Genomic DNA, 12,901 nt, shown 5'->3' with positions numbered 1-12,901 from the left:
CACTAGTGGGACTATAGCAAAGTCCAATAGCCACGTATAGGATGCCACTAGGTACACTGAGTGTGTGCTAGTATAATGGCTTAGTTATAATTAGTTGGAGTGTGCAACGCAGGCAGACGTGCTGCAAATGTCTTGGCACTAGTGGGACTATAGCAAAGTCCAATAGCCACGTATAGGATGCCACTAGGTACACTGAGTGTGTGCTAGTATAATGGCTTAGTTATAATTAGTTGGAGTGTGCAACGCAGGCAGACGTGCTGCAAATGTCTTGGCACTAGTGGGACTATAGCAAAGTCCAATAGCCACGTATAGGATGCCACTAGGTACACTGAGTGTGTGCTAGTATAATGGCTTAGTTATAATTAGTTGGAGTGTGCAACGCAGGCAGACGTGCTGCAAATGTCTTGGCACTAGTGGGACTATAGCAAAGTCCAATAGCCACGTATAGGATGCCACTAGGTTCACTGAGTGTGTGCTAGTATAATGGCTTAGTTATAATTAGTTGGAGTGTGCAACGCAGGCAGATGCGCTCTGCAAATGTCTTGGCACTAGTAGGACTATAGCAAAGTCCAATAGCCACGTATAGGATGCCACTAAAAAACACTTAGTGTGTGCAAGTATAATGGCTTAGTTATAATTAGTTGGAGTGTGCAACGCAGGCAGATGCGCTCTGCAAATGTCTTGGCACTAGTGGGACTATAGCAAAGTCCAATAGCCACGTATAGGATGCCACTAGGTACACTGAGTGTTTGCTAGTAAAATTGCTTAGTTTAAAAAAGTTGTAGTGTGCAATGCAGGCAGACGTGCTCTGCAAATGTCTTTGCACTAGTGGGACTATAGCAAAGTCCAATAGCCACGTATAGGATGCCACTAGGTACACTGAGTGTTTGCTAGTAAAATTGCTTAGTTTAAAAAACTTGGAGTGTGCAATGCAGGCAGATGTGCTCTGCTAATGTCTTTGCACTAGTGGGACTATAGCAAAGTCCAATAGCCACGTATAGGATGCCACTAGGTACACTGAGTGTGTGCTAGTATAATGGCTTAGTTATAATTAGTTGGAGTGTGCAACGCAGGCAGACGTGCTGCAAATGTCTTGGCACTAGTGGGACTATAGCAAAGTCCAATAGCCACGTATAGGATGCCACTAGGTACACTGAGTGTGTGCTAGTATAATGGCTTAGTTATAATTAGTTGGAGTGTGCAACGCAGGCAGACGTGCTGCAAATGTCTTGGCACTAGTGGGACTATAGCAAAGTCCAATAGCCACGTATAGGATGCCACTAGGTTCACTGAGTGTGTGCTAGTATAATGGCTTAGTTATAATTATTTGGAGTGTGCAACGCAGGCAGATGCGCTCTGCAAATGTCTTGGCACTAGTAGGACTATAGCAAAGTCCAATAGCCACGTATAGGATGCCACTAGGTACACTGAGTGTTTGCTAGTAAAATTGCTTAGTTTAAAAAAGTTGTAGTGTGCAATGCAGGCAGACGTGCTCTGCAAATGTCTTTGCACTAGTGGGACTATAGCAAAGTCCAATAGCCACGTATAGGATGCCACTAGGTACACTGAGTGTGTGCTAGTATAATGGCTTAGTTATAATTAGTTGGAGTGTGCAACGCAGGCAGACGTGCTGCAAATGTCTTGGCACTAGTGGGACTATAGCAAAGTCCAATAGCCACGTATAGGATGCCACTAGGTACACTGAGTGTGTGCTAGTATAATGGCTTAGTTATAATTAGTTGGAGTGTGCAACGCAGGCAGACGTGCTGCAAATGTCTTGGCACTAGTGGGACTATAGCAAAGTCCAATAGCCACGTATAGGATGCCACTAGGTACACTGAGTGTGTGCTAGTATAATGGCTTAGTTATAATTAGTTGGAGTGTGCAACGCAGGCAGACGTGCTGCAAATGTCTTGGCACTAGTGGGACTATAGCAAAGTCCAATAGCCACGTATAGGATGCCACTAGGTACACTGAGTGTGTGCTAGTATAATGGCTTAGTTATAATTAGTTGGAGTGTGCAACGCAGGCAGACGTGCTGCAAATGTCTTGGCACTAGTGGGACTATAGCAAAGTCCAATAGCCACGTATAGGATGCCACTAGGTACACTGAGTGTGTGCTAGTATAATGGCTTAGTTATAATTAGTTGGAGTGTGCAACGCAGGCAGACGTGCTGCAAATGTCTTGGCACTAGTGGGACTATAGCAAAGTCCAATAGCCACGTATAGGATGCCACTAGGTACACTGAGTGTGTGCTAGTATAATGGCTTAGTTATAATTAGTTGGAGTGTGCAACGCAGGCAGACGTGCTGCAAATGTCTTGGCACTAGTGGGACTATAGCAAAGTCCAATAGCCACGTATAGAATGCCACTAGGTACACTGAGTGTGTGCTAGTATAATGGCTTAGTTATAATTAGTTGGAGTGTGCAACGCAGGCAGACGTGCTGCAAATGTCTTGGCACTAGTGGGACTATAGCAAAGTCCAATAGCCACGTATAGGATGCCACTAGGTACACTGAGTGTGTGCTAGTATAATGGCTTAGTTATAATTAGTTGGAGTGTCCAACGCAGGCAGACGTGCTGCAAATGTCTTGGCACTAGTGGGACTATAGCAAAGTCCAATAGCCACGTATAGGATGCCACTAGGTACACTGAGTGTGTGCTAGTATAATGGCTTAGTTATAATTAGTTGGAGTGTGCAACGCAGGCAGACGTGCTGCAAATGTCTTGGCACTAGTGGGACTATAGCAAAGTCCAATAGCCACGTATAGGATGCCACTAGGTTCACTGAGTGTGTGCTAGTATAATGGCTTAGTTATAATTAGTTGGAGTGTGCAACGCAGGCAGATGCGCTCTGCAAATGTCTTGGCACTAGTAGGACTATAGCAAAGTCCAATAGCCACGTATAGGATGCCACTAAAAAACACTTAGTGTGTGCAAGTATAATGGCTTAGTTATAATTAGTTGGAGTGTGCAACGCAGGCAGATGCGCTCTGCAAATGTCTTGGCACTAGTGGGACTATAGCAAAGTCCAATAGCCACGTATAGGATGCCACTAGGTACACTGAGTGTTTGCTAGTAAAATTGCTTAGTTTAAAAAAGTTGTAGTGTGCAATGCAGGCAGACGTGCTCTGCAAATGTCTTTGCACTAGTGGGACTATAGCAAAGTCCAATAGCCACGTATAGGATGCCACTAGGTACACTGAGTGTTTGCTAGTAAAATTGCTTAGTTTAAAAAACTTGGAGTGTGCAATGCAGGCAGACGTGCTCTGCAAATGTCTTTGCACTAGTGGGACTATAGCAAAGTCCAATAGCCACGTATAGGATGCCACTAGGTACACTGAGTGTGTGCTAGTATAATGGCTTAGTTATAATTCGTTGGAGTGTGCAACGCAGGCAGATGCGCTCTGCAAATGTCTTGGCACTAGTGGGACTATAGCAAAGTCCAATAGCCACGTATAGGATGCCACTAGGTACACTGAGTGTGTGCTAGTATAATGGCTTAGTTATAATTAGTTGGAGTGTGCAACGCAGGCAGACGTGCTGCAAATGTCTTGGCACTAGTGGGACTATAGCAAAGTCCAATAGCCACGTATAGGATGCCACTAGGTACACTGAGTGTGTGCTAGTATAATGGCTTAGTTATAATTAGTTGGAGTGTGCAACGCAGGCAGACGTGCTGCAAATGTCTTGGCACTAGTGGGACTATAGCAAAGTCCAATAGCCACGTATAGGATGCCACTAGGTACACTGAGTGTGTGCTAGTATAATGGCTTAGTTATAATTAGTTGGAGTGTGCAACGCAGGCAGACGTGCTGCAAATGTCTTGGCACTAGTGGGACTATAGCAAAGTCCAATAGCCACGTATAGGATGCCACTAGGTACACTGAGTGTTTGCTAGTAAAATTGCTTAGTTTAAAAAACTTGGAGTGTGCAATGCAGGCAGATGTGCTCTGCTAATGTCTTTGCACTAGTGGGACTATAGCAAAGTCCAATAGCCACGTATAGGATGCCACTAGGTACACTGAGTGTGTGCTAGTATAATGGCTTAGTTATAATTCGTTGGAGTGTGCAACGCAGGCAGATGCGCTCTGCAAATGTCTTGGCACTAGTGGGACTATAGCAAAGTCCAATAGCCACGTATAGGATGCCACTAGGTACACTGAGTGTTTGCTAGTAAAATTGCTTAGTTTAAAAAAGTTGTAGTGTGCAATGCAGGCAGACGTGCTCTGCAAATGTCTTTGCACTAGTGGGACTATAGCAAAGTCCAATAGCCACGTATAGGATGCCACTAGGTACACTGAATGTTTGCTAGTATAATGGCTTACTTAGAATGAGTTGGAGTGTGCAGAGGACAAGAGGGTACAGTGGCAGGATTGTGGTGCTCTGGGTAGAGGAATGGAAGCCTGCCTTTCTATTCCCTCCTAATGGTGAAATGCAGGGAGGAAATCCCTGACCTGGGCTACACAGACGCTGTTGCTGTTTGCAGGACCTGTCACTTATGGCTCTCTGACCCTGCCGCTTTGAGCCCTTAAAAGGACTGCTAGAATGTGCTCTCCCTAAGCTGTCTAACGCTGTGTATGCAGCGCATACAGCTGTATCGGCTATAGGACTCAGGAGGACGGAGCTGCGACACTGATGTCTGACACCAAAGACGCAGAAGGCAGATAATGGCGTTCGTGAAGAAAATGTCCGGTTTTATAATGCAGGGACATGTGACATGCAGATCCTATCACACATGCCGTTGCTTCTCTGGCTCAAAGTCCACTTAGCTGTGTGTGTGTCTGTGATTGGCTGACATGCTGGCCCGCCCCACAAGACGCGCGCGCTTAGGGAAGGAAGACAAGAAAAAAAAAAAAAAATGGCGATCGCCATTATAGAAACAGCAGTGATCTGAAGGCGCTGTTCACGCACACTATACACTGAAATGTGATAATAGTTTGATTCACAGAGTGACTTACACTATTACAGCAGAAACCAAGCTAGGATTTAGCTGTTTTTTGGCTGCTAGAACCGTTCTCGAACGTTTCTAGAACTATCGAGCTTTTGCAAAAAGCTCGAGTTCTAGTTCGATCTAGAACATGCCCCAAAATCACTCGAGCCGCGAACTGGAGAACCACGAACCACGAACCGCGCTCAACTCTAGTAGCGAGGTTGTTTGTCATTCATGCGGCGTCACACATCTCTATGTGTGACACCACAGGAGGGACGAACATCTCCTTACCTGCGTCCACCGGCAATGAGGAAGGAAGGAGGTGGGCAGCATGTTCCGGCCGCTCATCTCCACCCCTCCTCTTCTATTGGACGGCCATTTTGTGACGTCATTGTGACGCCGAACGCACCTCCTCCTTGAAGGAGGGATTGTTCGGCATCAACAGCGACGTCGCAGAACAGGTATGTGCGTGTGACGCTGCCGTAGCAATAATGTTTGCTATGGCAGTGATCACCACATATCGCAACAATGACAGGGGCGGGTGCTATCGCTCCCGACATCGCTAGCAATCGCTAGCGATGTCGCAGCGTGTAAAGCACCCTTTAGTGTATGTAAACTTTTGATCAAGTAATCAAAATGCCTTAAAACATTCTCTCTCTCTCTCTCTCTCTCGTTATTCTGGCATTTGGCAAATATATATAATTTTGGTTCCTAATTGACCTAAAACAGGAAAGGTTTATTCTGATCTCATGTCAGATAGTTAGTAAAACATGCAGATGTGTCTTTTTAGATACTGTATGTAAACTTCTGGTTTCAACTGTATATGCACACTGTATGCAATGAGGATTCAATGGTGTCTAAGTCGGGAATGGCGTTCACGTGGCCTTGAGTATATGATATACAGACTCCCGGTCAGAACCTGATTAGTTGGTCGCGGCCTCGCTCAACAGACATGGATCGAGTAAAACTGCGCTCATCTTGCTGGATTCTGGACAGGGGTATGCATATCATATACTCACGGCCACGTGACCGCCATTCCCGGCTTGGACTCCTGCGAATCCTCACAGCGTACTGTGTGTGTGTGAGAATTAAGAATAATTTACAAGTCTACGTCACATACAGTGACTGCAGACTTGTAGATCTAGACCAGACAACCCCTTTAAATCTGTTTATATGTGCATTTAGTGTAGTGTGAGTGTATTAATATACTCACCTACCACAGCTTTTTCTGGGATCCAGCACGGTTCCTCTGCTCTTCACAGTTACCGCTCTTTAGACTATTGGCTCACCCTACGCATGAGCCAGAAGTTTCTTCAAAATGTAACCCTATGCTGCCTTGATCTGAAACGCCATAGACTACGTGGAAACCACGTCCGGGTCACGCAGAGCTCAGTGTAACCTGAAAAGTCTGAAGAGCAGTGACCTCACTGAGAAGAGGAGCAGAACATACCCGGGAAAGAGCAGCAGTAGGTGAGTATGTGAAAACACTCACACTACACTACATGCATGTATACACAGATTTAATGGAAAAAAAATCTTTATGGGGGTGCTTCTATAACCTTAAAGGAAATCTGTCATGACAATCAACCCACCCCCAGAGTGCTTATATTGACATGTAACTTATTGGAAGATAAACCAGTTTGTACTTCTATATATAAAATCCATGGTTCCATAACCAAATTTTTCTTATTTTACTACATATGGAAATGAAACTGAAGTGCTCTGGCTATAATAGTAGCACTTGCCGAATCTCTGCCTTACTGGCACTTTTCCATGTCTACTGGTTTCTTCTGTTTGACAGCTCACTGGCTTGACTCTAATGAAAGTCAGCTGTCAATTGAGCAGCTGAGTAGAAGATGGGAATAGAAGGGACTAGAGCCCGGGAATCAGTGTCTCTGGTAGTCTTCTTATCACACCCAGTGCACTTCAGCCTTATTTGAATTGGGTTTGAAACATGGATTTTTCAGTTATGGAGCTGAGGTTTATAAATAAGGGCACATATTACCTTATCTCTCAGTGAGCTTTGTGACAATATAAGCAGCTTGAGGAGGTTGAAAAGTAAAGGCATAAGTCACAAAGTCTTAGGGTTACTTTGCACACTACGACATCGCAAGCCGATGCTGCGATGTCGAGCGCGATAGTCCCCACCCCCGTCGCAGCAGCGATATGTTGTGATTGCTGCCGTAGCGAACATTATCGCTACGGCAGCTTCACATGCACTTACCTGCCCTGCGATGTCGCTCTGGCCGGCAACCCACCTCCTTCATAAGGGGGCGGGTTGTGCGGCATCACAGCAACGTCACAAAGGCAGATGGCCAATATAAGCGGAGGGGCGGAGATGAACGGGACGTAAACATCCCACCCACCTCCTTCCTTCTGCATTGCAGCCGGGATGTAAGTAAGGAGATATTCCTTGCTCCTGCGGCTTCACACACAGCGATGTGTGCTGCCTGCTGAAACGAGGAACAACATCGTACCGTCGCTGCTGCAAAATTATGGAAATGTCGGACCGTACACCGATCATACGATAACGATGCTTTTGCGCTCGTAATCGTATGTAAAAGGATTTACATACTGCGATGTCGACAGCGACGCTGGATGTGCGTCACTTTCGATTTGACCCCACCGACATCGCACCTGCGATGTCGCAACGTGCAAAGTACCCCTTAGGGCTAGGTGATTGACATTTCAAAGACTAAGATATTTGAGAACTTCTGATGTATGATGACAATTTTAACTTTTTCTACTGACAACAATGTCCAAAACTTTATTATTGTTCAATATATCATTCCAGGAAATGGCTGGTACTTGGAGAAGGTGATCGTCCATGATGAAGTAAAAGACAAGGAGTTTACATTTCTCTGCTACAGGTCAGTCAAGAAAGTTATGATTTCTGACTGTTTTTCTGTAAAAGGTATATTTGAAGCCTGCTTTACACGTTGCAATTTCGCATACGATATCGTATGCGATTTGCTACGCCCCCATCGTATGTGCAGCACGTTCAATTTGTTGAACGTGCTGCACATACGATTAACCCCCGTCACACATACTTACCTACCATACGACCTCGATGTGGGAGGCGAACATCCACTTCCTGGAGTGGGAGGGACGTTTGGCGTCACATCGACGTCATGCGGTAGCCGGCCAATAGAAGCGGAGGGGCGGAGCTGAGCGGGACGTAAACATCCCGCCCACCTCCTTCCTCCCGCATTCTGGGCCGGGAGCCGCAGGAGGCAGGTGAGATCTGTTCATCGTTCTCGGGGTGTCACACACTGCGATGTGCGCTACCCCGGGTACGATGAACAATCTGACGTTCAATTCATCAGGAATGAACGACGTGCATGCGATGAACGGTTTTTCGTTTAATCACAATTGCACGTCGCTGTCACATGCTACAACATACCTTACGATGCCGGATGTGCGTCACTTACGTCGTGACCCCGCCGACACATCGTAAGATATCTTGTAGCGTGTAAAGCGGGCTTAAGTCTAAGGTTTCACTCACATGAGCATATAAATCAGTCAAGTGCAATCCGATAAATAAGGGATTGCGCACGGATCAATGTTATTCAATGAGACAGTGATCTGCATTTTTTTTTTCTCAGCTGTATTAGGCATGCTGCAATTTGACTCCATAATTGGTACAGTGTTAGAAAAAAGTTGGATGTCTCTCAGTTTTGTCACCGACCTTGAAGGCACTGGTGACCTTGGAACTGATACCCTGACAAGTGTAGCTGGCTCCTCCAGAGGTTTCTAGAAAATCACCTCAGGATAGGACCTCTCCTCAGTACACTCCTCACTTCACCTCACATCGACTAACTGCCACTCACTTAAATTTACCTCACATCTATGCTCCTCCCCTTTCTTCTTCTAGGGCTCACCACTCAAGAGTTGGTTTCTCTCAAGTGAATAACCCCAGTAAGGGAGTGTGGGTTGTGAACAGCAGAGAAAACCAATTCTCATTAAGGCTAACAATACATTTCATACAGATGGAAATATATGTGGAATTGTGATCTGTGGTGACTAGGAATATGGTGACACATTAGAACATGGATAACAAGTGAGAAAAAAGTCATACCACTTTTCTGGATGAGAATGGGATTGATTTTGTTATACTCTTGTGTGACCCCTGCCTTATAGACAGTAGGACAAAGTCAGGGGATTGTTCTCATAATCTGAAAGTAAAAATTGTCATACAAAATATTGAAAATTTTGGACAATGTCAAATTTCTGTAAAGAGTTCCAACTTCAAGGTGCTCACGCCAGGTGAAAAATGTCAAGAAAAGTGGTCGGAGTTATTCAGGAGTAGTTGGAGCTGGGTTGCCAACTGTCCAGAAATTCCTGGACAGTCCATAAAAACAGCACTTTTGGATTGAGAATCTAGCCTTATTTCTATTTTCAGTAGATCTAAAATTAAAGATTAAAAACTTTTTTTCAGCACATAGGGAGTACAAACTTCTTCTTATTGAAAATAGTAATATAAAAACACACACGGATGGATGGTGAAAAAACAGCAAACTGGCGCCAGTGACACCGGTTTACGCGTTTCGAGGCTAGTGCCTCTTAATCATAACCACCATACTGTTTTTTCACCATCCATCCGTGTGTGTGTTTTTATATTACTATTTTCCAATAAAAAGAAGTTTGTACTCCCAATGTGCTGGAAAAAAAGTTTTTTTATCTTGGATTGCTCTGGACGGATACCGTGCACTTGGAGAAACAGGTGAGCTGGATACCACTGATTTTTCTTGCAGGTCTAAAATGAAGTAAACTCTCACATATTTGCTAGTGAATGGGCTAGTGGAGCATGTGCCCAAGGTGTAGGCTAGTCTTTCTTGATATTTAGATCTGGGTTAAGGGAAGCCTAGCCATAAGTTGCTTTCCGGTGTAGGCTAGTCTTTCTTGATATTTAGATCTGGGTTATGGGAAGCCTAGCCATGAGTGGCTTTCCACATTTGTCTATTATTTTGCCTATTTTCCTGTATCAATTGCTGCAATACCTCATCCCTCTTTTTGGGTCAGCAGGAATAAAACATGTTTGTTAAAGCTTTATTTTAAATTGTCATTGAAGAACCTTTTCGCACAAGTATTTATTCCCTTTAATTACGGTGATATAAATTGTCAGATGTTTGCAGACAAAGATGAACATCATAAATGCAGCAGCGTGCTTGTAAACTTTTCATTAACAAAACATTTGAAATGCAAAAATCTTTCACATGCCGGCACGACCGAGCGAGCGGCTAATGAAATCTTGCTAAGGGTTGTTGTTCCGTAGTTTAATATTATGAAATTATCTGTAAATCAGCGCGGCTCTATATCATGGCATGCAACATAATTTGTTCAAATTGTTGACATGAAAAATAGTGTAATCATTTTGTTTTCTTGTATTTTTTTGTTTTCCGTTTCTCATCAAATCATCAGAAACGTGTTTTATTTGAAACTGTAATATTGGAAAAACTTAAAGATATATCTACTTACTTTCCACTTATCCAAGAACATAGCCAACATTCTGATATAAATACTGCAATTGTAGAAATTGTAGAGTGCTCTCAAGTTCATATATTGTCTGATGGAACTGCATCCTTCCTTAGCCCAAAAAATTCTAAAACAAGATTATTGAAATATTAAACCATAATTTCACGTGGTCATAAATGTTATTATTCTCTTGGTCTGCACAATACTTCACTTTCCCAAAGAAGTTTCTTTTCTAGGGATGTCATTGGGATTGTCCAATCTTTTGTCACACTAGGTACAGGGAAGTACCAAGCGGAACGGAATGGAAGGGAAACCCTGTGTCTAGAAAAGGGGGAGATAGTGATCCCTGACCAAACCTACCGTTGGTCCCTGGGGTCCCTCACCACGCTAGATAGGTTCCTCATCTATGCACTGAGCCAGATACCTGAGCCTAGGTATCACCAGTGCTGGGCCCTAAATAGAGAATGGATGGAATGAGCTCTTCATCAACCCTACTAAACACTAAAGAAGACACAAGGAGGACACACAGGGGAAAAATGCATGAACCACTTATCCACAGATGACTAAGGTAGAAGTTCAGCAAAGTAATAGCAACAATACTACAGAAGAATACAAGCCGCCTGCTTGCAACCAGAGCTTGAATGAACAGCACACACTGTCAGGATTATCTGGTGTCTGTGCCAAAACCGGATAGTTACATGACCACAAGTACGCGATTTGGTACACACACAGTCACTAGATGTGTTCTGCCTCATTCAATTTACTTTTATTAAGCAAGGTCAAGCATGTTTATTCACAATGTGGCTGGAAGTATGAAAATCACATACTTGCTGTCACAATGACTATGGGATAGTGAGGAACTGGGGGTCCTAAGCTGTCCCTCAAGCTAGGGGGCCTTATTTTTTCCCTAGCCTCAGGGATACTCCTTATGCTGGAGATGCCTGAGTCTCCTTCCTGGCCCTGCTCCTGCAAAGATTGTGCAAAACTCCGTGTGACACTTAGGGGCAATTTGCACAGTACGACATCGCAGCTGCGATGTCGGTGGGGTTAAATCGAAAGTGACGCACATCCGGCGTCGCTGTTGACATCGTAGTGTGCAAAGCATTTTTGATATGATTAACGAGCGCAAAAGCGTCGTAATCGTATCATCGGTGTAGCGTCGGTCATTTCCATGAATTGGGAAAGACCGATGTTACGATGTTGTTCCTTGTTCCTGCGGCAGCACACATTGCTGTGTGTGAAGCCGCAGGAATGAGGAACATCTACCTGTGTCCCGGCCGGCTATGCGGAAGGAAGGAGGTGGGCGGGATGTTTACGTCCCGCTCATCTCCACCCCTCCGCTTCAATTGGCTGCCTGCTGTGTGACATTTCTATGTCGCCGCACGACCCGCCCCCTTAATAAGGAGGCGGTTCGCCAGCCAGAGAGATGTCGCAGGGCAGGTAAGTGCATATGAAGCTGGCGTAACGATAATGTTCGCTACGGCAGCTATCACCATGATATCGCAGCTGCGACGGGGGCGGGGACTATCGCGCTCTGCATCGCAGCATCGGCTTGCAATGTCATAGTGTGTAAAGTGCCCCTTACAGTCCTGTGTCCTCTTAGTTTTGCCACAGACACTTGAGAATATTAACAGTGTGCGGCGCAGTCCCTGTAAAGATACAGAAGTGTGTAGTCACACAGAGTGCAGACTTTTAGCAAAAAGATGAACAACCCCTTTGAGACTGAAATGTGCATTCATTTAGGATTAATTGAGTTTTATCTCTCTACCAATCATTTCCATGACAGAAGAATACCTGGACATGTTCTTGCTCTCTCTTCTCTGATCTTTGTTTTCCTTCCCCTTTCTTTTTATCAAGTCTGTCAATCTTGTATGCTTTCCCTATTATCATCCATCACTACATGAATTCCGTCTACTTTGATTAGTACAAAAGGAAAAAGCACTCCTACACTTACGCCAGCTTCACATGCACTCACTTGCTCTGCAACCGTCGCTCTGGCCGGCAACCCGCCTACTTCCCAAGGGGGCGGATCGTGCGGCGTCACAGCAGCGTCACACGGCAGGCGGCCAATGGCGCTGGAGGGGCGGAGATGAGCAGGGTGTAAACATCCCGCCCACCTCCTTCCTTCCGTATAGCCGCTGGCGGTAGGTAAGGAGATGTTCCTCGTTCCTGCGGCTTCACACACAGCGATGTGTGCTGCCGCAGAAACGAGGAACTACATTGTACCTGTCGCGGCACCGGCATTATGGAAATGTCGGAGCCTGCACCGATGATACGATAACGACGCTTTTGCGCTCGTTCATCGTATCATCTAGGATTTACACACTACGACATCGCAAGTGATGCCGGATGTGCGTCACTTTCGATTTGACCCCACCGGCATCGCACCTGCGATGTCGTAGTGTGCAAAGCCGCCCTTAGATCGGATTGCCCACATACATGCCTACATATATTATGGGAGCAGACAAAATATCTACCTCTTAGGGTTTTC

The 12,901-nt window shown here is 45.0% G+C and overlaps 1 protein-coding gene across 1 annotated transcript in view; it reads left to right on the top strand.

The window, feature by feature from the left end:
* Positions 1-12,901, top strand: part of RP1 (RP1 axonemal microtubule associated) — a 752,859-nt gene that overhangs the window by 91,766 nt on the left and 648,192 nt on the right. The window contains exon 8 of the mRNA XM_075316343.1: positions 7,730-7,805. Within this exon, the coding sequence (XP_075172458.1) occupies positions 7,730-7,805 (76 nt within the window). The remainder of the gene's footprint in view (positions 1-7,729; positions 7,806-12,901) is intronic.

This window comes from Anomaloglossus baeobatrachus, chromosome 6 (genome assembly GCF_048569485.1).
Source record: "Anomaloglossus baeobatrachus isolate aAnoBae1 chromosome 6, aAnoBae1.hap1, whole genome shotgun sequence".
Classification (NCBI taxonomy): Eukaryota; Metazoa; Chordata; class Amphibia; order Anura; family Aromobatidae; genus Anomaloglossus; species Anomaloglossus baeobatrachus.
Note: the sequence above shows the minus strand (reverse complement) of the source record. Positions and strands in the feature narration are given on the sequence as shown.